The sequence below is a fragment of the Cottoperca gobio genome, chromosome 21 (assembly GCF_900634415.1).
Source record: "Cottoperca gobio chromosome 21, fCotGob3.1, whole genome shotgun sequence".
Classification (NCBI taxonomy): domain Eukaryota; kingdom Metazoa; phylum Chordata; class Actinopteri; order Perciformes; family Bovichtidae; genus Cottoperca; species Cottoperca gobio.
This window is the reverse complement of record NC_041375.1, coordinates 17,099,404-17,125,756: the sequence shown is the minus strand read 5'-3', so window position 1 is coordinate 17,125,756 and position 26,353 is coordinate 17,099,404. Positions and strand designations below refer to the sequence as shown.

Sequence of the window (26,353 nt, the reverse complement as noted above, 5' to 3'; positions counted from 1 at the left end):
TGGAAACATTTTGTCTTCTAATTGAGGGGAACGTAACTTTGTTTTACCACGCTGGTCCCGGCCTCCTGCTGTCATGGAGAGCTAAATGCAGTTTTAGAAGAATTTCTAAATGCATGAAGTGATAAAAAGCAAGACGTGTTATTACTTGTACTGTAATTACTATTCACTAATATAGGCTATAGACGCTGGTTATGGCTTGAATGAACCAAAAGTGTTGATCAATGATGCCATCTGTAGGTCACAGCTGTAAACACACAGAAGAGCTGCATTTTACATGTACTCATAATATTTTCCCTGTAAACATAATTCCAGCCTATAAAAACACACGTAACACAAATCCAAGTTTGAATATTTTTCTTTTTTTTATTGCTTTCATTTCCATAGAGCTCTCTGTTGTCTGAAAACACAAACAAACAACAAACGCTGCAATTCTAGGCAGAACTGAGGTTTTTTTCCCCCCCATTTCATTTGCTTCACTGCAAAACCCTGTCAAATGCATTTTCCATTCATTGAGACCCATAAAAAGATCTGGTATCTGTATACAGGAGGCAGCCTAGTTCAGTGAGGGCAACGGCGCTTGGAACTGAAAGCCTTCTATTTTGTTTCACACATAATCTTTAAAGCTTTCAATAAACACTCACCTTCATCATACAATGATTATGAACAAGTCTCACATTTTCTCATACAGCTGAAGGGGAACTTTAGTTATTAAAAAAAACAAAAACGCAAAAAAAGTCTGAGACATATTCATACAATAAAGATCAGCGAATAGAATATTTACTTTACTTGAAATGGCATTAATCGGTGATGGCACCTACCCTTTGCCACATTGTGAGCAATCCTAGGGTTATGTTAATAATACAACAAAATAGTTTCATATTTTCATCCTTTTTTTTTTCTTTAAACAAGAACACATTGTGCTGGGCCAGATGTGAACAGAGCATTGCCCCTTAAAAGGTTGCCTGTTTTAACATGATTACGATGTCATGGTAGACAGTATAAGGAGACTCTCCTCATCCCCAATGTACCAAAATAGCATTACAAAGTCCAGGACATTGATATAAACCAGTTTGGCACTGAAGTTGCAGGATATTTTCAAAGCAGCAGTTTTCAATACGATGAAAAAAGTAGACAAAAACGTTATGGCAATGCAGTGATAGTTTGACCATCCAAGAAAGAATGCTGAATATCTGAGCATCAACGTATTCCTGCTGTAAAAACAAACAATGACACAATGTAAAACCAGAAAGATAGGAAGTGGTTCAGACCATTAGAAAACAGTATAAAATGACATCCTTAAAAAGAGGTTTCAGAGTTGAGAGTAAAAATGCCAAACAAATGCAGTCTCTGATGCAGTCTAAACCAGCGGACATGTCACCATTAAAGCATTAAAAAGCACCAAATGTGCATGGACACATGTACAAATGTCCCAGATATGTGTAGAAAAGAAAAGAGTCTAAGGGGGGGGGGACAGGAAGAGCAGATGCCACCTGAAGGAGACGGCGTGTGGAAACAAGGTGAGTCGACTCAGTGAGGATGGGACTGTTTGCTGTTCAGGACACGAGCGCCGCTGGAGGGGACCGTGGCACTGCGGATGACCTCCATCCACCTGCGGGCAGAGAAAGGTCAACCAGGACTAAGAAATAAAAAAATGCAAATACGTTGAGTAAATGTGCATCGGGATGATTACACTCTGTACCTCTCGAACGTGTATTCACTCTCCGATCGGAAATAGTAGACGTGGGACTTGAAATGCAGTTTGAAGACGTAGTCCTTGTGGATGTTTTCAGTCTCTGAGGGGACGGTGACCGAGTAACCCAGCAGAGGAAGGCTGGCCAGTGGGTAATCATCCTGAGGAAAAATAATAATAATTGATATTGAATAAAACTTTATTTTTGGAGAGTCTGAAACAAAAACAAACAATTAATTAAAAAGATTACAATTAAAAGCCAGCGGTGGAAGAAGTATCCTTTAAAAGTAAAAAGGAGAACATACTCTACCTCAAGTAAAATGCCTCCATTTAAAACCCTATTTAAGTACAAATACAGTAGTATTATTAGCAAAAGTATCAAAAGTAAAAGTACTCTCTTGCACCTGATATGTTTTCATATATGACATTATTACATTAATACTGATCCTTCAATATATAAGCAGCAATCTACTTTTTTAGCAGCTCGAGGTGGAGCTCGTTATAACTACTTTATTTACAGTTAGCTAGTCTGGTCCACTGGTTCCCAACCTGGGGGGGGTCGGGCCCCCTCAGAAGGTCAGAAGATAAATCTGAGTGGTCATGAGATGATTTAAGGGAGAGTAAGAAGAAAAAACTCATCTGTATTAGTTTTTTTGGAATATCTTCACAGTTTTGTAAATGACTGGACATTGTTTCCTCTTTCTGTCTCGAAAAGTTATTTAAATGAAACCATTTGAGAAGTTCAGAGGGGAAATGTCTCTTTCAACGATCAACTCGTAGACATCTAAAACACGACGAGGAGCCTCAACTAGACACTGCTTTACTGTGAGGGGTCAAGCTGAGAACAACAGGCTTCATGTGTAAAAGTAGCATTGTATTTTATTCTATGTTCTAAGTCACTTTGACTTTCTCATATTTGAAATATGTTGGAGCCTTCGGTTCTTGACAAGTTGTTTTGCTTACAGTGCTTGTAGCTGTCTTTTTAAGTATAAACATTGGTTTTGTATTCATTTCATGAGCCAATTACATTTTTTGGGGGGGAAGAAGTGAGATTAAAAAAAAAAAGCCTCGTGAGAAAGCCTGTAAACGTCGATCATGGCATAAAGCTTTGACATTCTACACAGAGATGTGATGTCTTTAAGCCCACAGAGGGTAAACAGAACAGAGCGAGGAGTGGAGTGAACGTGGGAGAGGCTGCGACGTAGTCGCTGGACAAACAGAGTTCAGAGTGAATCTTCATCACCTGGTGGGACTTGTAGAAAAACAGGCTGAAGTTGGTGAAGACCACCCAGAGCTTCTGCCAGCCGTTGCTGTTCTTGAACTTCCTCAGTAAGTTTCCAGACAGCTGATTCTACAAAGACAAAAAACAAGTTTAACATCCAACACTAAATACATTTCTAAACATTATAATGCCCCTACTAGTGTACAGAACTTAGATTTCTGACAAAGAAATGTGGAAGGACTCATAATATTTAAAGGATATGTCTGGTGATATTCTAGATTTGTTTCTTATTGTTAACAAATAACAATAAACTGCCCAAAACCAACAGTAAACTGATCCTCCGAAGCCTGATATAGACTATTCTGTGCCATAGACTTCAATTATTGTCCAAGAATTATGAAAAAGGCTTTAATGAGCCGCACTGTTGCACTGGCTGACATGTTCCTTCGTTACGATGAACACGTGCACTGCGGTTTATTTTTATTTTTCAATCCTGCAAACACCTTCCTGCTCCTTGAAATACTCACTAGAGAACCGAATGCAAGTTAATCCACAGCTCAAAATAGTCCACCTACAAATGCACTATTAACTCCCGTTGGAGAAACATTTGTTAAAAACAAGTTGTCAAACAACATATTTGTGACCTGATTTTAAAGATTTATGTCTTCACGGTCAAACAAACGGGTCTGAGTGCTGCAGACAGGGTACGCAAATCTCTTGACAGTATTGACAGATGAAATAACATATTGTTGGTTTTGGTCGTTTCACGGCATTTGCTGACAATAACGTAAATATACAATATGGCCTCCATTTAACTTGTGCTTATTTTATACTTCCAAATAAACTATAAATCTAAAGTTGCTAAGCACTTGTAATGCAACTTTTTCTTGTTTTTTTCAGAACTTTTCTTCCTATTGTGAAGTTCAAGTAAACACATAAACAGGGCCTCTCCCGTCTGCCTGGCTACTTTACCTCTAGACTCCTGCAGGATTCACTAAAGGAGAGGCTTTGAACACGGTACCAGCAGATAACAGACAGAGGCACTGGTCCCTGGCCACTGGGGGACCCCACCAGGGGGGCCTTATTCACACTGACTGGACTAGGGTCCTCTACCACTGAGGAATGCACAGATGCATGGGGAAAAGAGAGAGAGAGAGAGACAGAGAGAGAAAAAACAGACAGGGAGGGAAGGACAGAAACACAGAGACTGAGTAGGTGAAACGCAGGCATGCAGTGGCAGGGATAAACACGAAGGCCGACGACAGTGTGTCCAGGCAAAGCTGTGAAGAGGACGTTGTTACAACTACAGAGGAAGAGCAGAAGTAGATCAGGGCAAAACCATTCAAATCCATCGCGTTAGTGTGAGATGAGGACGTTTAGCACATCTACGTACTGCTCTCTCTCTCTCTCTCTCCATATATAGACGGTCAGAGACTTGAAGTGCCAGGGAAGGAGAAAAAGCACAGAACCACACAAGAGTGACACAGTTGAGTTTAGATAAGGACGTCACACGGGCTACTGTTAGCCAAAAGAGGGAGGGGTGAACAGTATCCTCACTGAGGCTGGAAATAGAGCACATAAAAGGAGCTTACAACAACTTAAAATTATTTTAAATTGATGCAAATGTTTTTTTTAGGAGCAGATGAGTTAAAAAGGTACCAAGCCGTCAGGATTCTTATCCCACCATTGGTTTCAAAAAGAAACTTAGCAACACACAAAAATAGAGAGTGATGGTGAAGAAAAATGCTAGCTAGCAAACATTGATGTGAACAATGCATGATTTAAAATATTAACGCAGCTTTAATGTATATTTTAGTAATAACAACGATCAATCAATGACTATGTGAAACCAATGTTGCAATGTGAGCGTGGTCACCCGTAGTGGTGAACCTACAGAGAATGAGCAACATTAAAAGATGAAGAAATGTCAATGTTGTGTTTATATATAAAGTGGCCAAAAAAAGAAAGAAACTGCCTTAAAGTTATTTCAGTTCATAAGCTCACAATTAGCAAAAAGCATGTTTTTGAGTTAGAAGGAGTTAGACGATGGAGCGCAGCGCAGGAGGATACTGTTCCCACAGAGATAACAAAGTGAATTAAGATACAGCACAGTCAGACACAGAGAAAGGAAACAGTGACGCAGGAGGGGAGAGGCAGGTCTGAGGTTGAGTGCTGAGGTTTGGCCGGTACCTCCACAGCTATGCTAAAGTCCACCATGGACACACTGGTGTTCCTGTGCCAGCACACGTGCACCATGGTGTTACCACGGTGAGGGCCGGCCTTCTCCAGCGAGGTGTGCAACGCTGTTATGTCGTCCTCAGACTCCGCCTCCATCGAGGAGTCCTCAGGGCATTCTGGGAAAGTCAGGAGGTTGTTACTGCTAGGCAATGAGTGGGGTGATGAGGGGAGAAGGGAGCTAAAGCACACACAAGGTCAGATCACTTCACAAGTAAAACGTAGTCTCGTGCATCTGGGATTTTAGTCCTGGGGTTTCTGACTGTAAAAGGGATTTTCTCACAGTAACAGTATTGTACTGGTTATTTTTCAAGGATACTTTTTTTATGCAACTATATTTTTATGTAGTAACTTACTGTTGTCTATCAGATTGCTGGTCAGTAGTTCAGATGAAGGCCCATTGCTGGTTTTCGCCGTCTCTATCGCCACCTGTATGTCCTCCATCCACTTCTTCATCTCCGTTAGTGAACTAGAGTGAAAGAAACAAAGGGATAAAGTGCTCAGCATGTCCCATCATTGGTGACAGCAGGAAGGTCTGGTGGTGAGAAATAGTCCAGTGAACAAGAATGTCACAAGTTGGATCCATGTTAGTTCAGATGTTCTGCCAATATTTCCTTAAAAAAGACACTAAAGACACCATCTGCTCATTCATGAAACTGCATCAGCAACATGGCAGTTTGAAGGCAGGAAAGAAAGTAAATATCTTTCTTTTTTGTGAACAGTCGAGAGCATAAAGTGTAAAAAAGGACAAATGTGAATCCTATTTCCTGCATTCATTTTTATAAAATCGAGCAGATAACACACATTATTATTAAATTGGTTATTGGGATTGAATGAGTTATAAACTTATAGACTTTCCAGTCTATAAGTTTAGAAAATCACACTTTACGATCAATACATATTGTATTTATATCGCCACTAAGTTCTTTACCATTTTATCTTGGATTGATGCTTAATTCTAGCATATTTTTATTTATATTAGATTCATTAAAAAAACGGATTAAAAGATTTTTTTAACTCGGGGAAACATGCATTTTCTTCTGTTATCATAACTGTTAATTACAAACCTTCTACATCATGAGTTCTTCAAGTTGGAAACAGCATTGTGACAAATACAGCATTAAAAGATACAACAATGTGCAGAGAAGCTAACTGGCTTGTGAGTTCAATTTAATTATGTGGAAGCGACCTTAATGAGCATATCATTCCAACATTTCCTGGAGGACAAGAAGACTTCCTGTGATTTTAGTGAGTTAAATTAAACTGAAACTGTAAATTGATGGTGACAAAAACCAGATTTTAAACATAATTCTCAGTGAAAAGTATGCAATTACTGATGCGTATGTATTGGTTTTTCTACATTTTTTGTGACGGCATCTGAAAAGAGTTCATGTAACAAGTCTTGAATGTGTCCACACCAAAATCCCGACACTCTCACAATGTCACACAGCCGCATTGCGTTCATTCTAGATCCAGGTACACGGAGTCGACACAGCTCTTACCTTGCTGCCACCACCACAGACTGCTGCTGTCCAACCAATGTGAAGGCGTGCGGCACACCCCACTCATCCTCACTCTCTCTGATCTGGAAGAAGAACACAGAGACACATTAGAGAGCAGCAAGTATCTAGGACAGCAAGGACCAAAATAGACAGAAAGGGAGAAACGGAGGGAGGGATGATGAAAAGGAAGTGAGAGAGAAGGACAACCTCTGAAAGTGTGTCTGTGACTGTGTGCGTGTGTGTGTGTGAGAGATAGTGTTGGGGTGTGGGAAGACGTTGAAAGGCTGCAGTTCAGCTGTTTGAGGCGGCTTATTCGCAGTAATGACAAACTGGTGACAGCTGTTTGAAGCACTTTGTGTTCAATTGAGAGAAACAGCACTTACTGTCATGCCATGGAGCGGCAACTGCCCGTGCACTTTGAACTGATTAGTCGGCGTCATCCCTCGACTCGTGTACAAAATGACGTCGTTGAACTATCGCCAGAGAGGCGGGGAGAGAGAAAGTGGAAAATGTAAATGAACTATCTTTAACTTTAACCTCACTGAATGTATATAATCCAATAAATAATCACAGGGAAGCACAAACAACTTGTCATAATGACCACAAAGAAAAGATTGATAATAAATGATTCTACAGCCCCAAGGCTTCACCACACGTGTAAACACTGTAAAACACTTGCACGCCATAAGACTGTCTCGGTTCTGAGTAACATGTGGTAAATGTCCCGTAATTAAATGCTGTAGTACATCTGCCAACACCATCCGAGTGTTGTATAGCGGGAAAGGATGAAAGCGTGATTATTTTCCGCTGAGATCACTCCTCTAAATAATTTGATTAGTGACATGACATGATCTGAAAAGAAAGTGGGCGTTACCAGGAAAAACATTCGTTGCTGTAGGCCTTTTCCAGACAGTTTGCTGAGGCAGCCTAACCTGATGAACTCCTGAGAAAGTAAAAACAAAAAGCATGCATCATTTATTAGACACATGTTATGTCAGCAGAGAAGTAGAACTTTATTTTATTGTTTGCCAGTGCAGTCTTTTCAAGCTTTAAACTCACCCGGCCAGGAACAACAAGATTGTCGACACCAATCAAATCCTTCTTCAGCTCCAGAAGCTTCTGGAAGTTCTCCATCTTGTTTAGGCTTCCCTGGAGCATTTCCACCACCTCAGACACATCTGCCAGAGCAGCTACAGACCAATCAGAGGAAAGAGATTATTGGGGATAGACTGTTAGATTATGCTACAGCACTAGAAGACCTAAAAGTGCCTCTATGAACACTGGCCTGAGCGTAGTACCTCTGCAGTCCCTGAAATCCACATGAGTAGCTGGGTAGTGTTTGCACAGGCGCTCCAGGATTTGCTTGTAGTGATTGAGGCGGTGCAGAGGCCGCAGAATGAAGACATTGAGGGGGACGTAGCAGACCTTTTGTAGCTCAAAGTCCCTGCAGAGACCCTCAAATCTGCGGGATGTCCTGCACGCCTTCTCCAGCTCAAACAGAACTTCAGACTGCTTATGCAGGTTTGCTGTCAGGGGCTATAGACAAAGTCAAAAATATGGCACACATCAATAAGTATTAATTCATTACTGTAATTACAGATATGCAAGAGTGGTGGCTCACCTTCAAGCCTTGAAGGTTCTTATGCATGACATCCCCAATGCGCTGGTAGTCTCCTTTAATGTGAGCATTGGAGCGTCCTTCCCTGAAACAGATAAACATCAGCATCTCTAAAACATTATGGAGCCATTTGTTGACAGTGAATTAATTAGCCGAGCTCAGCAGAAGCACTTAAAGCTTATTGATTTTTTCAGACAAGCTTCAGTTTATGCAAGTGAAATTCCAATAAAGTTGGAAAGGGCTCTTTAAACTTTGAGAAAGAGATCAACCAGCAGGTGTCTCCCTTGAGCACAACTTTTCCCCACACAGAGTGCTGGAGTTATGGGCTGCCATTACTGGATTCATTCAGAATATTTATGATTTTGTTAAGGCAATAGAAAACATATCCAGTCTGTAAAACACATCCTTCCTAATCTATGACAGACAGCTTTCTACTCAACAAAAGGTACATCTCTACTATAATATTTGATTATGCAAAGCTAAAAAGGAGACACATGCAGTGCTAGATCATTTGCATTCACATTTAAATGTGGTTCTTATCATCAGATTTGACTGTAATATAACTCTCGGCTTTTATTTAGAGTTCTAATGATGACGAGCCGAAATAAAAATGCTTTATGTCTGCAGTTAATGGCTGTAAATTCTGACACGCTAACAGGCTTCATGCATCACTGCCTGTATGCATGTGTGTGTGTGTGTGTGTGTGTGTGGTTCAGTGTGTGTTAAATAAAGCACAACCTCGTTAAGGAGATCAGACAGCAGAAAGCCACAGGCAAGAAAAGGCCGGCCGTGGTGCAGCAAGACTGTTGCCATGGATACAATAGCTCCTCGGGTCATCTAAAAGGGACTGGGTCGTCCTTTCAGACTAAATGCCAATAAATCTCATTAATAAAAGGGGCTAGAAATAGTGTTAAATAGGGATGAACCCAAACCACCTCTTCACTGGACCTGTTGCTAACCCTACAGGGACTTTATTTGGAATGAAATGAGTCTCACCACAGAGCCAGCCTCTGCTCCACCTCCCGGAGGAAACCTGCGTGGAACTTGTGCAGAGGCTCGAAGTTGGAGAGGACGGTGTTCTTCAGAGACTCTGAAGTCGCCTCGTCTTTTCCTACAGCACTCTGGAAAGACTGAGATCACAAATACATACATGAGTGCAAGTAAGACAACAAGGCATAAAGCAAGATACCATAAGGATCTCTTCCAGACATGTTTTAAAAAAGGCAAATAAAAATACTCTGCTGGCAAATAATAATCTGAGATCTGATGTTTTTTTCCACAAAAAAGCTCAATTACAGAGCTAATAATTCTTAAAATGACTTCTACTCTTTGTCTCTCATTGAAATATCTACAATATATGTACATTTTTCAATTCAAAAAGTTTAATGACTGGATGTCTCCTACTTCAATTCTCAGTGTGCATGGAAGGTTTCAAGTTGCCACATCACACATTCATGTGAAGTAACAATAAGCAAAACACATGTTTGAGTAGAGGGGCATTAGTGTATGCAACCATGTAACAAAGCTCACTTGGATGTAACATGCATGCAAAAACTGTAAAAGTGGACAAATGAAGTATTAGAGTGCATTGCAATGGTTATCTCACGAAGACATCAGGTGCAGAGGAAGTTTCTCACAAGGGAAGACCCTTCACATCACGTGTTAATGCAGATTTTCCCCGGATATTACCAAAAGACCTTTATCTCTCTTGTGTCTTAAATCATTTAATTGCCCGATGGATGGAAGAATCAATAGCCAATCACTCTTAACACTATTGGTCCTTTAAGTCAGATTGAAGTCAAACGTTGCATGTTTGGCACAGTGGACAGGAAAATAGCTTCATTCAGCTGACGTGATGGGAAATGAAAGTGGGATTTAGGAAAAGTGAGTGTTTCTAAAAGGGCTTGAGAAGAAGCGCCAGCTGTTGTGCGGATTACTTCACCCCCAAAACACCAGCACCAACCAGTGCACACACACACACACACACACACACACACACACACACACACACACACACACACACACACACACACACACACAGCTGTTAAAAATAAAACGAGGACACGAGGCAACCCAAATATTTATGAGATGTGTGGAAGGCTTCCTTTTAAAAAATTGCAAGACGGGAAAAGCTGCAGCCTTTAAGAAAGCCGGAGAAAAGGAGTGATGCATTTTCTCCGCATGTGTGTGTCCCGAATCAGACAACAGCAGCGCTTCAGCACAACATCGTCCTTGTTTTCTGCTAAATGAACGTTTTAATATCCTGTTTTCCGCTGCATTTGCTTTGAGATATCATCAAATGAAATGGTGTCCATATGCCAGTGTAATCTAAAAAGGAACAGACTGAAATGGGGACTCGCATGAAGAGGGAACATGCGGCTAAATCTCCATCTATCTCTTTAAACATAAACACAGTTTGGTATTCACAGCCTTGAGTTAGACAGATAAATGTTTTTCAGAGCGCGGGTGTAAGGAATTAATAAAAAATGAAATTGGATCTGCCAGAATATCCCTGTGTCACTGCCTGACTGTGTTTTGACGGGCGCTCTGCAATGGAGCAGCTAACCGGAATAATCAATGCTTTCTCCCCAGAGGACAGTGCAGCAGAAAACAAACAGTGGAGAAGCATGTTGGTGAGCAGACTTTTTTTTTTTTTTTTCTTACCACTGTCACCACCTCCAGGTCCTTCAGATACGTCCTTTCTGTGGTCAACAGCTCCTTGGCGATGAAGTAGGCCCGATCTGTTGGGAACCTCTGCGAAGACGTCACAACAGAGAGGAGAACAAATTAACTATGCAACTATGATCAATTCCAGCTGGTGTCTAGCCTGTCTAACCTATATCTGAGAGGACCTACAGGTACTCAGCTTCACTCCCTGTGCAGAGTTATTTAAGACAGGTATTCTAGGCCCGTGCTATTTTGAGTATGTGAGAGTGGCTTTGAAGTTCACTAAAAACTGATACAATAAAGCAATTTATTGGGACTTATTGTTGCTTTTACCAACAGAAGCTGAACCTTTCAATCACAAACCTTCCTCCGAACTTCGTCTTCATCATCAGTGCGAACGCTGCCGGCGTCGTTGAGCAGCGGGCTGGTGAGGGGGGAAGGTAATCGGCCGTCAGGACTGTGACTGCACAGATCCAGTGACTTCTGACCGTTGACCATACCATGGGAGTGACCAGAGGACGCAGACAGGTGAGGGCTGTTGGTCACCGCTCCTGCACGGGGTCAGCAACCGAAGAGAGGGGAGAGAAGGAAAAAGTGAGTTATTCAAATAGACGTGGAAACACAACAGGAAATTAGATTTATTCTTAGCATTTGCATTCACTTCAAGTCTCAGATGGGTGGAGTCTGGCACACTGGGAGAATTCTGATGAAGTCAGGGACATAATAAGTCACAGAAAAGCCATAAAAACCCTTTATAGCATTTTTTTATGCAATAACTCCAAACTTTCTCTGGTTTTAGATTTTCAAATGTGATCTGCAGCTGTTTTTCGTTTTTCTTTTTTAAAATCAAGACATTTGAAGATGTCACCTTGGACTTTTTGGATTATTTTTGGACATTTTGAAGACGATTAATGGAGAAAATTAATCGGCAGATTAACTGATAATGAAAATTGTTAGTTGCAGCTCTACATGCTTGATACCAATTAAACTTTCCAGCATGCAATACATAATCCAACATGGCAAACATCACCCATTGAGAGACTTTGCAGGTTAATACCAAACTAAAGTATTTACACACTCAGTGACACAGGATCAGAGTCTTCTTCTGCCACACAAGAAAACTCTGCAGAAAGTGAAACATCAGCCATGACTCACTCTACAGTCCAGACAGCTCCGGCAGTCTACGTGCAACGCCAATCAATACGCGAGCTGAGGCACATACTGCAGGATGATTAAAAAGGAATAGCTCACTTAGTGTCATCTAAACTGAAGATGTTCACTGATCTTACTTACTATGTTTTTAGATGCAACTTGCCCACCTCTCTATGCTGTCCTCTGGCGTGTCGACACAAACACAAACACTGAGTACTCGCACACTAACCAGCTCAACGCACCAGCACTACTCTGGGAAGGATTTACCATAAACTCTACGCAGGGAAGGACGGGAAACCGCACTGTATATCTACAGGATTGCTACAAATGAGAGCGGGGAAAAACTACAGTATACACACGCAGACATCTAACAACCAAAACTAACTGCAGAGAGAAGAAAAGGAAAAGTGTCGCATCAACAATGAGCACCAGACAACAACAAACCGGGGTCTCAAAAAGAAGACATAGAAAAACCTAACGTCATGAAGGTCATCTTTATTGACTCTAAAAGAACATATATACATCGTTAAATGATCAGTCTTGAGAAAAGCAGCATAAAAAGGTCAAAGCCACGAGAGCGTCTAAGAGGGACTCTGAGTGAGTGAGAGAGTTTAGTAAAAGAAGTGTGAATTCATGCAGTCTCCTAGACCTTACCTCACATTAAATATAAAACAGATCTATATGAATGTTAAAATAAACAGCCTTGTGACACTTTTATGATTTCGTTATTACAGTGCAGAAAAATGTCAGTTGGTAATGGGGAAATATATGCATTATTCAGCCCATGAATACAAATCAGTTTTACACCAATTTACTTGCAATAGTGACACAGTGAGCCGTCAGAAATACTGGATGTATTTAAAATGCAGTCTCTTAATCATACTGCAATCTTCACTCAAATCTGCTCTAACATCACATTCTCCAGACTGTTATACTAAATTAGGAAAGTACAGTGAAGTGACTGAGAGCACTACCTTAAAAGAACACACAGTACATGCCGTGAGCAGAACAACACCATGTGTACCACGCCTCAGTCCTGATTTAGCGCAGCATGCGTCGGGGAAAAAACACCCTGAAGGACACCAGTGGTTGAAAAACACACACAAGTCTCGCCCACAGACCTGGAACTTTGAGCCGAAACCAACACGTTTGATGGTTTGGAACAAATTTTTATCGGACTGGTATTTTGAATCTGCTCCAAATTCCTTAAGTCTTATTCCAGATATATGGGAGAGCTTTGTGCACCAGTGAGGATTTCCTCACACTGCAGTGATCCAGTAACTCGCACAGATACACTCATATTCTCTTAGATTTCATAGTGCTTTAGTGATTTATTTAATGCAGCTTTGAAAGTTTTGCTGTTAATAATAATAATAATAATATAATCAGGAGGGACATCCGCAATGAATAAATCTAAAGAAATTTTGCACACTGCTGTGTCATTTCCAACTTTTCATACAACTCTACATGAACAGCACAACTTTTTGTTGTCTTCATTGGATAGATGAAAGTGGAGAGGCAGACAGGAAACAAGAGGAGACTACCCGGGTCCCCCCCTGTGGTTGTAATGTTGTCATGTCCATGTTGAATAACAGAAGAATTGGGAATGAGCCACTGATAGTGTTAAAATATCAAGTAATCTAGAAATCCAGAACACATCTGTAATTTAGAAGGGATAATAAAGAGTAGATATCAATCCTTATAAATAAAAAGCACAAAATCTCACTATGCTGCTTGACGTCAATGCTAAAAATGTCTGGGAGCACGGCGCAGAAGCAGTCGACAGTGATGGATTAGCCAAGAGACTCAGTGCTTTGAGGTGTTACCCCTAAACTGCCTTTCACACGTACAGTACACACATACACAGCTAGAAGAACCTCAGACGTTCCATCGGCTCTGGAATAATTATACGTTAGCTGGATCATTGCAGGGAAGGCAACCCAGATACTGGTACTCTCGCATCATTTTACCACACAGACTGTCGTGAGGGACAGAACAGGTTGACATGCAAAAACTAAAACAGAAAAGAAATGACAGTTTTTAGTGCTCACATCAGACAAAGAAATAAAAGAAAGAACAGAAATCATCCCTTTCGCAACAACACAAATAAACATGAGGGCAGAAGTGCAAAAGAAATCTGGAAAAGTGACCGAAAAAATAAAAGTGCAGTGCCATTTTGCTAAGAAGATTAAGAACTTTGCAATGTTTTGGAAACTAGTAAAATGTTAGTGGATACCACAGCTGTCGGAGGACTCGATACCAAATTACATACTCAAGCATGAGTCAAGTGCAGAGGGGGATGTCAATAGTGAGTAAGAGCCATAAACTGTTGTGGAGTGGCTAAACTACCACTGCAACAGACCTTCATCTCAGCCTGACCAACCCACCGCTCCTCTTTCTAACGCTTATAGACAATATTCACACAAATATTGTGAGCTTATATTTACTCCTGTTTGTGCATTTCCTGCCTATTCCTACAACCTCAGTGAAAAAAAAAGTTTCTATTTCAATTTTGAAAAGAGCAGAAGATACTGTAAACATAAGCAATATTGGAGACCAATTGGTATTTGCAGCATATTAATTAATTTCCACTCTAAACACTTCAGACAGAAATGACTACGCTCACAACACTCCCAAGCCAGATGCAGCATCAAGAGTATCAATAAATAAAATGAGACAGAAAGATTATTCCCAATAAATGTGTACGAAGTCAATAATTACTCCCATAATGATACACCCACAGGCTTTTAGGGCTCCGCAGTAGACGTATAATGAGTACAAAGTGTGTAATCCAGACAACTGTACAACATCTTACCAACCTAATCAATCTGATAGAAAACAGAAATGTCTGCGGACACTAATGATATGTGCATTTCCCTAAAAGGAAGTCATAAGGCAACTGAGACATAGAAACTGAACGACTCACACTGTTGGAGACTTTGTTCTGAACGTCCAACGAATGCAAAGAATGTGAGAAAAAGTGCAACTATAACAATAAATTGTCTTTTGATCATTCTCAAGTTCAACCCAGAGTCACTAGTGTTCCGTAGTTTTTGATAGTAGCTATTTGGTGTTAAATCCTAACATGGCACTTGTGTATTTCTGAAGGGTTGTGCTGATACAATCAAAGAACTGAAGCTGATATAAACCACCTCCATGTAACAAACAAGAAAAACCCCCCTGAACAGATTGCTTCCTTCATGAAAGGGCAACACCTCTGGATAACAGAGTGTCTGATACAGGGCTTAAAAAGTGCTTCTAGTAGGAAGTGCTGTGCTTAAAAAGACTACTGTGAACATGGAGTTAGGAGATTAGAGTCGTCCTCTTTTTACGCCATCTAGACCCAAAACTAAATCCTCCTTTGGAGATGGTTTCTCTCTCTCTCTGTGCGCTAACAGCTGAAAAACTGTCCGCCATCCTCATCACTGAAGGCATGGTACCCGTCCTCATCGGCCTCATCCTCCAGCTGGAGGCTGCCAAAGGAAAACTTGTTCCTGGGTAGAGGGGAAGTGGAGTTAGCCTCCACTGGATTACCAACCGTCAAGGGGCTGCTGCAGTTTCCCCTGCTAGTCTCCACCTCAGACTCACTGGACTCTGAACCACTGGTGGTGGAGCAGTCATGCATGTTAACCGGTCCCACGTGTGTGACACCAGCCTGCCTTAAGCGTTTCAGCCCCGGGCTAGGCCTGGACCTGCCCGCTACCGAGAGGCCATTGGCCACCATTCGGCGCTCAAGAGCAGCCATACGTTCAGCCCGAGACAGGACAGTGCGAGATTCATTTTCTGGGGAGAATATTCCCTGGTTAGGGTCCGTCTCAGAGTGGTGACGCACTTCGTGGAGCTTTTGTAAACGAGGAGAGTGGCTTTGAACGGAGGAGTATCGGCCCTCCTCTAAGTGAGGGGGAGCAGCGTTGTAGCCGTTCTGCTCAGAGTAACTGAGATAGGTTGATTGATGATTGTCCATGGCAGGACTCCTTGAACCCATATGTGGGGCTGTGAGAGGGCTGCTGCTAGGACCCTCTCTTGTATGGCTACTGAGGTCCGCCATAGTGCTACGGACAGGACTTTGGTCAACCTTTTGGTATGACTGCTTGGGAGACTCGTCCAACTGATGGCTCTTGTTGAGCGATTGCTTAGAAGGGGAAGGGGGCCCCCTGTACTGCAACCTACCAAAAAAGTGCTCCTGCTGGGCCTGCAGAGGCCCGTTTACGCTCCCCGAGCCAGACCCATGGCAGAGCATGGGCTTCTCCCTATCACTGTAATTCAACCTTATAGTCTGGTTATATTCACTATCTACATCAATGCAGTCAAAGAAGGGGATGGAAGAGCTGGCGCCTTTAGCAGCCCGAGATGCTGGACCTGTACTCAGATGTTCTGGGTGGTTCTGTCGCGTTGAGCCTCTCGTCTCCTCGGTCCTGGACACAGGCCCCGTTCTGTCCTCGTGGCAGTTTCTCTGGAGAGACGGGCTCGCCCTCGTTGTCCTCAAGGCCGAGGGGTCTTCTGCACTCACCAACACCGACTCCTTCCAATGATGCCGAGGAGGAGAGTCCACTCTGTCCCGAGGATCACGACTCTGACAGAACGAGACAAAGGCAGAGAATTAAAACATTTAAAAGGAGTACATTTCATTCGTTTGATTTGATTATTTATACTAACTAAATGTTTTTAATTATTTCTGTCTGAGTTGAAGGGGCCATGTGGTGCTGTTTTTCTTGTGCTTCACTAACATGCGCAGAGGATCCACATGTACAAGCATATGTGCACGTAGGTGCAGTTAGTGGTGGTAATGTGCCAATAAAATTAGCAATGCAAATATAATATTTGTGTATATGATACATATACTTTAACACCTGTTTATATGCCTTGGCAGACTCAGGCACTGTCCTGCAGCGCACACTGCCCAGCCTTGCATTAAAAAGGTTTCTCACTAAATGGTCTTTATATCTCATGCACAAGTGTCCTTTAGTTTGGGTACTGTCCTCTGCTACACACTTGAAACCTAAAAAGTAAAAACTAATATAGTATGTTCTTTTCAGATGACAAAATATTACGTAAAGGATGCGATTATAATAATTATAAAACATATGAGGACTGGGAATTACAAAAGAAAAGTCAGGAGTGTAATGTATTGAACAATGCAGATTATAAAATATGAAAAATAAATTCAAAAAAGTTTTTGTTTGTGAAACTCACTTCTGTTGGCACTTCATTGTGGCGTGGAGAAGGCAACGGCGACAGGCGGATGTTGTGTTGGACCCGACTGTGTTTCCTGGCAGACAGGGTGATGAAGGTCAGTGTTAAACACTTTGAGCTCTGTCTACACCAAATGTGTCAAAAATGTCTGCAGCCTTTACCTTTCAAACGGGATTTTCTTAAATTCAGACTCCCTCACATAATCAATCACCTGCTTCTGTGTGCGACCGCTGCAGAGACAAGTACAGGAGAGATGATAATGAGCTTTTCTTGGAGCGCTGTAGTAGACTGTTAAGTGATGGGGAGATACTGCTGTGTGACTGCAGTCCTGTAAATCAGAGAGCGGCTTTGTGATGCAAACTCACCTGAATCTGAAGGAGGAGCCTCGTGTGAAGAGCACAGGCTTGGGCTTGGGTTTAGGTTCCTCAAAGAGGCGGAAGAAGGCGTGGTATTCGACACAGATCTTCCAGAAGACTTTACAGCAGTCCCTGCTGCCCATCATAAACTCCAGGGTGTCCTGATATGAACTCTGGGGGACGCATTAAAAACACTGATGGGTTTTGTTTTTGTGGTTTCGTATGTTCGACAGTGTGATTCAGGGACGTCACTTACATTGAGATCCGGCCTCAGCTTGATGAGGAAACGTTTCCTCTTGAAGCTCAGTTTACGCACTTTCGACCAGTTGAAGGCGTTAATCTTTGTGTGTCCCTGCAGTGATGACAAACAAGCTTTATACCTCAAGCTTTAAAACATGTATAACATTTTTACCACCAGACATATCTAGTAAAAGGGAACTTAAAGCACAAATCACCCACAAGTGGGGCTGCAACTGACGTTTATTCTCATTATCGATTATTCTGCAGAATATTTTCTAGAGTTATTTTTTTGTCAATAAAATGTCAGAAAAATGTTTTTCAAAAAATCCATCCCAGTATCTCAAAGTCCAATGTGATGTCTTTAAATGTTTTGTTTCGTCAATCCAAAACCCAAACATTCAGTTTATTATGATATAAAAACAGAGAAAAGCAGTAAATCTCACTATTTGAGAGGCTGAAAAACAAAGCATTTTCTGCCATCTTTTTAAAGAACAATGACTTTAATGATTATTGTATTATCAAAATAGTTTCTCTGTTGATCGACTAATCAATTAGTCGACTAAACGTTGCAGCTCTGCCCACAACTTTTCACCACCTCTGTACCAGGTAGACGACTTATCACACCAACCTTCATTAAACGCAGCACGTGTTGACCTACAAACTTGTGTGACTGACCTGAAAGACCAGGACACCGGTGTGCGCCACAGCCAGGCTTAGCTTTGTGCCTTCACGATCCTTGGCAGGGTGTTGACGAATCCCATACATCTCCAACCTGCGCGCCACTTGTAGTAAGTTATAGTCTGATTCTGCTGGTGTTTGTCCTCTAAAAACACAACACACAACAGTAACAAGTTAAAGAATCAAGCTGCTGATATTTTACATTTCCCTTATTGTCAACTAATCCCATGAAAACATGCTACTACTAAGAATAACATCCATCCCTGTTATACAACTTCATTGTTGTCCAAAAAACGATTAAAAAACACACAAATCAGCCACTGCTGTACACTATTAAATGATGTTTCCATCACATTTGCTATAAACTCCAGTGCCCAGCTGTTTTAAAGAAAAGATCGAAAGAAACTATATATTATTGATGACTTTTTAAAGATTTACATGCGGGAATAATTGGTGGCTGAGAGCCACAGGAAGGGCAGGGATGTCAGGAAGTATTGAGTGTTGTACGAGCTCATTATTGGTTTTAGCCGTTTCATCAGATTTGTTGATATTAAGAAAAGTATGCAGAATAAAAGTGACCTTGTCCATAAATCTATATATTGGTATTGTACAAAAGTATGTGGGTGAATAAATACACAGCAGCATTAAAAAAAAAAGCTAATCTTACTCCGAGGGTTTTAATTCTTCAACTTAACAAGTGCAATCTGTATCGTCCATTATCACTTTCAGCAAATCTTTGGACAAATAAATTAAATTCTGGCTTATCATCCTGCTGTGTGTCTCACTAATTGAGGTGAAGAGAGCAAGTCTGGGTGGATGCAGGTTTCTAATGTTTGTCTGAGTTTTGGGAGTGGTGGTGGACGTTTGGGTTCTCACTTTTTCTAATTCTTATCAGTGGACAAGCCTTCCTGTTTCCTGTGTGTGGTACTTAATAAGAGATTTAACTCAGCACGGCTCCCAGCGAGAAGAACTGCCGTTACAGTTATCAACCAAAAAGAGCCTTGGTTGGAAAAAAGGACAATTTAAAAGAGAGCAGTCAAATCTAATGGAGCTCCTTTCATGTAGCAGCCGCCCACTGCGTGTCCACCTCTGGCATGGCCGACGGTAACGCAGAGGTGAGACAAGGGTTGGCAAAGCTCGGATTCAAATATGTGCACTGATGAGGAGATTTTGAGGGAGGATGGTGGGAGGAGATCTGGAAAGTTTCCAGTAATAGGCTCCTTGCAGCATACTGATCTTATACTTGAGTATACTGATACTTCACTGCAAACTCCTGCATCAGACACATGAACATGGACTCTGAAGGTCTGTGTACCTACAAACCCAGCTCACAGCTGATGTGCGAGTCATTTGGTGGGTTGGAGGAAGATTTCAGTCCTTTTGTTTTGGAAGAAATGCAACCTTTGTTGATAGAGTAGTAGATAAAATCTGGCCAGAAGCTTTAAAATAACTTGTTGATGTATGATAAAGAGCTACACAGAGCACTCTGGAGAGAGAACTCAACAACATTTGATTTCCTGATCGTGTCATCATAATAAAACTTTCCCCATGGGACATGCACAAGCTCTCAAACAACTGATCCTATTCATGGGTGAAGAGAACAATCAATGTTCAGCCATGATTGAAGAGTGAGGTTTGGCACGGACACTCACATATTCTTTGAATGAAACTCCATGATCTTGTCGATCAGGGGCATTTGATCTGGGATGTAGTTGTTGTTGAGGAGGTGTGACCGGCACTGGCTCTCCTCAAAGTCCCCAATCTCAGCTGAAAGGTTAGGGAGAAGCAAGGCAAACAGTTCACTTTGTTGTAGAAATACCTGGTACAAATATAAAGATAGCTAACACATTAAAGGAGTAAATGCCACCAGAATATCTTAAATGATCCTTGGTGGAGATTTTCCAAGTATCTGAACTCTACTGGGATGAAAAAAAACATTTCCTTGTGAAATATTCTTGTAATAATTGTTTTACTCTTTTGTGTAACGTCTATATGTACATATAAACACAAATTGATCTCAATCACCATTCAAGTTGATCCCTTTTGGGCTCTGCAATGTCAGGTTATAAAGATTCTCCATCACGTGTGAGGCTGTTCTGAAGCAGTCGTGCAAATTATGTTCAGGCATCCGGCTCAAAAGGTATCCATAGCAACACACAGATAATCAATTTGTAATGGTGCGCAGTGTGCTATATGACAATGTTTGATAAGCTCTTTGTGAAGAAGAAAAAAAAGAAGCATAATATGTCTTCAAAGACAGTTATCTGATTAGTCGACTCTTTGGTCTCTTGAGCTAAATGAGGAAACAGCCACGAGGGACTCACACTGGATAATGTGGGAGACCATCAGTGCGGAGCTGATGTCGTTGCTGGTCAATCGTCCACACGAAACGTCCTGCTTGATCTGGAGGGCAAACAGGTACCTGGACAGAAACACAAACAGCGTTCATGGATTCAACAGAGTAGACGTGGTGGTGGTTTCAAGAGCTGGAGCGAGATCAAATGAAACTTAATTAGAAGCACAGTGTACTGTGAATTTAAACAGGACATCCAAGGGAGTTGCTGTAACTACATTTCTGATTAAATATAAATGTACCCTCCTGGCTCTTTCAATTTCACACAAGACTTTGAAAAGAAGTTGGCTCAGGTGCACAGTTTGGATTTAGTAATTAAGAAGTTGAGTGAAGTCATTAATCGAAGATTTACTGACTGTCTTGCGTTACAGTGCAACTTCTCTTGGATGCAAGCCAGAGCTGAAACCAATTTAGTCTTGAAAAAAAAAGTATAATAATACCTTTAAACAATGATGATTAGGTAATAGTTTAAAATACAAATGAATGGACCAGTGCACGCCCAAAAGTCAGAGGCTAATGGATAAGAAGTGTTGCAAATTTCATCAATGGACCTGATGAAACTGTGATGCCAAACGCATAGTTCTGCTCCCTGACCTCATGATGAAGGAGGCCCCGTTTTGGCAGGAAAAAAACATCTAAAGTATGCTTTTTAATAAAAGGTGAGGTATTAACAGTACACACACAGGAGTGTCAGAGGGACATTTAGTTTCTGTACAGGATTATTTATCCACGTGAAAACATGCAAGTCATGAGCTGGCACCACGACAAGTAAAAGAGAAACCAGAAAATCATTAGCTCCACGCTAATCTCCAGAGGGCTAAATCAGAAACATGGCAGCCATGACACAAGTGCAAATCTGAGGAGGGAATAAATCTTCTGGGAACCGGAGCACATGTTTCATTTATGCTTCTAACAATGGCTTTCAGTCACAGCTGAAGTGACGAAATGTAAATAAATTCCCATTTCAATTCGACCTGGAAGACATGCATGATGCAGAGATAAAAAGGGAGTTTAGCTCACCTAGTTAGCTCCTCCAGAAGCTGGGCATGGTCTGGAGGAAAGAACTTCACAGCAAACCTCAGGATTGTGTGCTTCGGTCCTGTGTGGGATAGATTAGTTTTGTAAAAATACACTCACTTGCCAGATAAAACTAATGCTCCAAAAATAACCGTAAGGTCGAATCGACACCTCTATAAAAACGGGTCCAAACAAAAACATTATAAGTCTTCATGAAGGTAGGATTTATTGGACTGTTGCATTAGACTGCATTAGTTTTAGCTTCAAGTACCTTAATAAACTGACCACTGAGTGTCTGTTTAAACCATTCAGAAACACTTACGTCTGAGCTGCTTGATAATGGGCTTGATATGGTCCAACCAAACCTGAGTGGGGGGGAGGGGAGATAAGTAGCCGGTTATAAGCAATATTAATTCTGAAATGTATAAGAAGAGGCTACATTTTACTTTCATCCTCACTCACAATCATCTTTTGATGATTCTGAAACTCCAAGCCAAAGTAGTCCCCCTCGACGAGGTTCATGTGGGAGCACACCAGGTCAAACAGCACCTTGCCTGAAGCTTTTTGCTGTGAACAGGAGGAACAAAACAATCTGGTTAAAAAAACGTTTGTACAAATGAGTGGCATTTTATATTCCTTTTTAAATAAAAGGACAACCAAACTTAACCCAAATAAGACTTAGACATAAAAAAGGAAAGCGAGAAACCGACTGCTTTTTAGACCTGTTAAACGCTGTGGAAGTTAATGTCTCCAAAAATAGATGGCAACTATGTCCGTCTAAATTCCTCTGCTCTCCTCCCTCCTTACATCCTGGCATTTAATAGCACCATAGGCCACAAAAAAAGCGATTGCAGCTGGAGGGAGTTCGACCCCGTCTTTGATCTGTGTTTTCAGTGTCATCGCTGTCTCGGTTGATGGACCAGCAGCCTTTGAGGCTGATACAGTATCAGGATGGGATTAAGAGTCTCTCTGACCACCTCTGTCCTCGATCACCCCACACACAGTACATATAAACACTTTAAAGACAGACTAAGCTGCCCACTTGCAATGCGACAACACGAAAAACCCTTCAAAAGTCACCGCAACTTTGGTGCGAGAATGTTCCCATGGAAGGTCAAACAAATGTCAGGGATTTCCACTGAAACATGCCTTCTGTTATCGACGCCCCAAGGAGACACAGAGCTGTCAGGCACACAACAAGAGTATTTCTGCATGGCTGCTTCCTCGTGACTGCCTGGTCTGCACCACTGTGGAGCGTATCACAGCTGCAGAATGTGTTTATAGAAGCAGTTACCCATGGCTTGGATAATGATCCAGGGCTGCGTCTGAGTATGTTTCACAGAGTTTTTCCTCTACTTTTGCAGAACTGTTGTTGACGTGCCTCTTTAAGCTAAAAAGGCGTTTGACTGCCTGTAAATCTATTTAGTGTTTCAAAGGCAAATAATGACACTCTCTGTGTTTTGCTGTTAATACTTAGAGAACAAAAACTTAAGCTTTACCAGCTTACTGAGAGGGTTACACTTCCACAACCAAATCCATAATCTTCCCCAAAACAAGCCTCCCACCGCCACCGATCCTCCCCAAGTCTGTCCTTCCTGTGTGTAGCACCACCACCTCCCTCCTGGCTGCCTCATGCAGTGCAGAGGGCATCCCACCACCGAGGGACCAGCTGTTTCCATTTGGTGATGGCACTGATGAGGGAGGCCACAAGGAAGCTGGAGTGAAAAAGGCTATTAGCCAAAGCACACCCTTCCCATACACACATCGCTTCCTAATAGGCGAAACAACCTTTTATATGAATTTTGTGTCTCATGTCTTCTGCACCGATTTTGTCAAATGTGCTCTGTAGAGGCTGCAGGAACAGGAACAGCCAAGCTGAACACAGTGAAGGCTAAAGAGCGTTTCTCTCTCACTGGGGGCACTCTCATATCCAGCCTTATAAATCTGCAGTCAGTGTAAAATGACCACGAGCCAAGCAGAGATGAGCAAGGCAGAGGCTGATTAGAGGAAGCCAGTGCTTGATTAAATGCAGCTGTTGCAGACCGGAGTTATGGTGCTGCCATGTGACACCGCTGCAGCCGACACAATAAAGGCACCGTCGTTAATGAAGCACAAGTCACAGAGATTGACTGCCGTCGGGACGCAGGCACTCAGGACACCATGTAACACAGTCCTCACTCTCGAGTCTAATTGCAACAATGTATTAATGAGACGTGACTTAAGAGCAACATCTTATACAACTGAACGCTGGTCAACAGCATCAAATGTACATAAAAGTGGATAGTGGTGTCTATAGTGAATGTTTCCTCCTTAATACATCTGATAATGGGCCTTTTTCACAGCAGACAGGTCATTGTATGAAAAGCACAGGTGTTAGGAATAACATTAACGATGGCTCCGTTTATTATTATTTATTTATGTGTGGTTTTGCAATTTGCACCACCCGTCCCCTATGAGGCCTTTATGAAACAATAACGTTAGAACAGTGAGGTAAAAATGTGAAACAGAATACAGCGAGATACAAAAAACCACACATTAAAATCATTACATTTAAAAAGATACACATCTATGCAAGTTTGTTGCTGAATCATGCAGGATTTGGTAGCTCTCCTAAAAGTGGGGGAAGTTTGCAGCAAATTTCAAGTGATCAGGTAGCGAGAGCTCCAGGACTTTGTTCCTTTCACAGAAACAGCCGTCTGAGCAAAATGTAATTTGCAGAATGTAACCTTACAATTGCAGCTTGAAGCTGCTTTAGTGGATCTGCCGAAGCTCTGTAATCTCTTGATGTATTTGCATTGAGGCTGAGGAACAATCTGTTGAAAACAAACTTGAAATTCAAGTAAATCCTGACAGCACACAATACCAGGAGCCCGAAACTGAAGCTGCTAAACAGAATTCAGCAGTCATTCGTTGTATTATTTACACCTGTGATTTTCTTACTGTGACGTGTCAAAAATGTCTCCCTTGAAAAAAAAGCCTTTACACTTTTTATATAACAGCCTCTTGGCACTCATCTATGGAGCCAACAATGTCAGGTCAGGTTGCCTTCAGTGAACTGTTAACACATCAGAAATCACACAATAGTAGGCTACACGTTATTGATGGCTGGTAATGGCTGCCAAATGTTCTCACAATACGAAGGGTTTACAGCCAGGCCAGCAGATGTGTGAGGCGCTGCTTTGAGATAAATGCTAACGTCAGAGTGCTAACGGGCTCAAAATGCTAATGTTTAGCAGGTATAGTGTTTATGATGTTCAGTGGAAGTTTAGCATGCTAATATTAGCACCAAACACAAAGTACAGCTACTGCTTTTTGCATGTATTTTAAATGTGCAATACCTGATTTGTTTGGCCTCTTTGGGGCATATAAATTAAGTTGTGAACACATATGTGTATCAAGTTTCATGGAAATGCATTTAATAGTTTTTGGTATATTTTAGACCGACCATTCCTAAGCTTACACGTCTCACCTAAACTATCATTTAAGTGAAAGCCAAAAGATAGTTAAATGTATCAATTCTACTTCATTAAACTCTCACTTTTTACTTATTATAAGAGCAACTGTCTTTTTATTTCCCCTTCTGATCCAATCGATCATACAGAAATGGCCACCTTGGCCCACGGTACACAAATGCAAATATAGATGTGCCAGACTGTGCTGCACAATCTCACAAATTAGAGTCTGTGACTTCTTCACCCTGACGTGCAGCTGACACAAGATTTCTCATTGTTCTCCATACATGTTACGTGGCCTCTCCCCCAGCAGAAAAGGTTACGGTCTTAAAAAAAAACATCAAGCTCAGCTGCTGACATTTTTTTCATCATCCGCAATGCCAAGAAAATATCACCAATCTCCCTTTTTATGACCTCTATCTATAAAAGCACTGGAGCTAGTTTACACAGGAGCAGCCAATTGCAGAGCGAGACAACAATTCCTGATTCAGCTGTCTCAGTCACCGGGCCAGGGACGGTCTGTCTGGGTTTATTAGGTTTGAAACACAGGCTCATAGGATGCTACAACTGTTTACACGTGTATGAACACCAGCATTCCTGCATTGCCACACTGACCTCCGCATGCTCCGCCTGACAGAGGAAGCCTAAATAAAGATGACAGCGATGTCTACACACATATCCCCTTGGGTTTCCACTTCAGGGTAGACCAGGGTACACCCCTCCCCTCCCCCCCGCAACCTCCACCTCTTGTTAGTAAGCTTCTGTCAGCACAAAAAAAACATAAAGGTCAGGTGTAAAGTAGCTTTGTGTATCCACTTCTGTACCCCTCCAGGAGATGTTGGTATGGTCCACTTCACTTGCAATAAGTCAAGCCGGGCAGTGCTCACCAAACTCCTCGTGGGGGGGGGGGGGGGGAGTGTGGTGGGTGGGTGGCATGGGTGGTAAACAAACTGCCAATGCCTTTAGGCTCCAGATAGA

General features: G+C 41.7%; 1 protein-coding gene across 2 annotated transcripts in view; it reads right to left on the bottom strand.

The window, feature by feature from the left end:
* Positions 1-337: 337 nt before the first annotated feature.
* LOC115026135 (FERM, ARHGEF and pleckstrin domain-containing protein 1) overlaps positions 338-26,353 on the bottom strand; it is a 48,054-nt gene continuing 22,038 nt past the window's right edge. For both annotated transcript variants that reach the window (XM_029458775.1, XM_029458774.1), the window contains exons 3-27: positions 22,386-22,490; positions 22,246-22,288; positions 21,927-22,005; positions 20,878-20,975; positions 20,206-20,320; positions 18,551-18,698; positions 17,892-17,987; positions 17,645-17,808; positions 17,441-17,509; positions 17,280-17,355; positions 16,446-16,659; positions 11,298-11,485; positions 10,932-11,021; positions 9,264-9,397; positions 8,271-8,352; positions 7,948-8,185; positions 7,709-7,839; positions 7,524-7,592; positions 7,033-7,122; positions 6,650-6,732; positions 5,504-5,616; positions 5,103-5,266; positions 2,934-3,041; positions 1,700-1,851; positions 338-1,609 (exon numbers count right to left, since the gene is read on the bottom strand). In XM_029458775.1, coding sequence (XP_029314635.1) covers positions 1,528-1,609; positions 1,700-1,851; positions 2,934-3,041; positions 5,103-5,266; positions 5,504-5,616; positions 6,650-6,732; positions 7,033-7,122; positions 7,524-7,592; positions 7,709-7,839; positions 7,948-8,185; positions 8,271-8,352; positions 9,264-9,397; positions 10,932-11,021; positions 11,298-11,485; positions 16,446-16,659; positions 17,280-17,355; positions 17,441-17,509; positions 17,645-17,808; positions 17,892-17,987; positions 18,551-18,698; positions 20,206-20,320; positions 20,878-20,975; positions 21,927-22,005; positions 22,246-22,288; positions 22,386-22,490 — 2,931 coding nt within the window. In that variant the 3' untranslated portion in view covers positions 338-1,527. The remainder of the gene's footprint in view (positions 1,610-1,699; positions 1,852-2,933; positions 3,042-5,102; positions 5,267-5,503; positions 5,617-6,649; positions 6,733-7,032; positions 7,123-7,523; positions 7,593-7,708; positions 7,840-7,947; positions 8,186-8,270; positions 8,353-9,263; positions 9,398-10,931; positions 11,022-11,297; positions 11,486-16,445; positions 16,660-17,279; positions 17,356-17,440; positions 17,510-17,644; positions 17,809-17,891; positions 17,988-18,550; positions 18,699-20,205; positions 20,321-20,877; positions 20,976-21,926; positions 22,006-22,245; positions 22,289-22,385; positions 22,491-26,353) is intronic.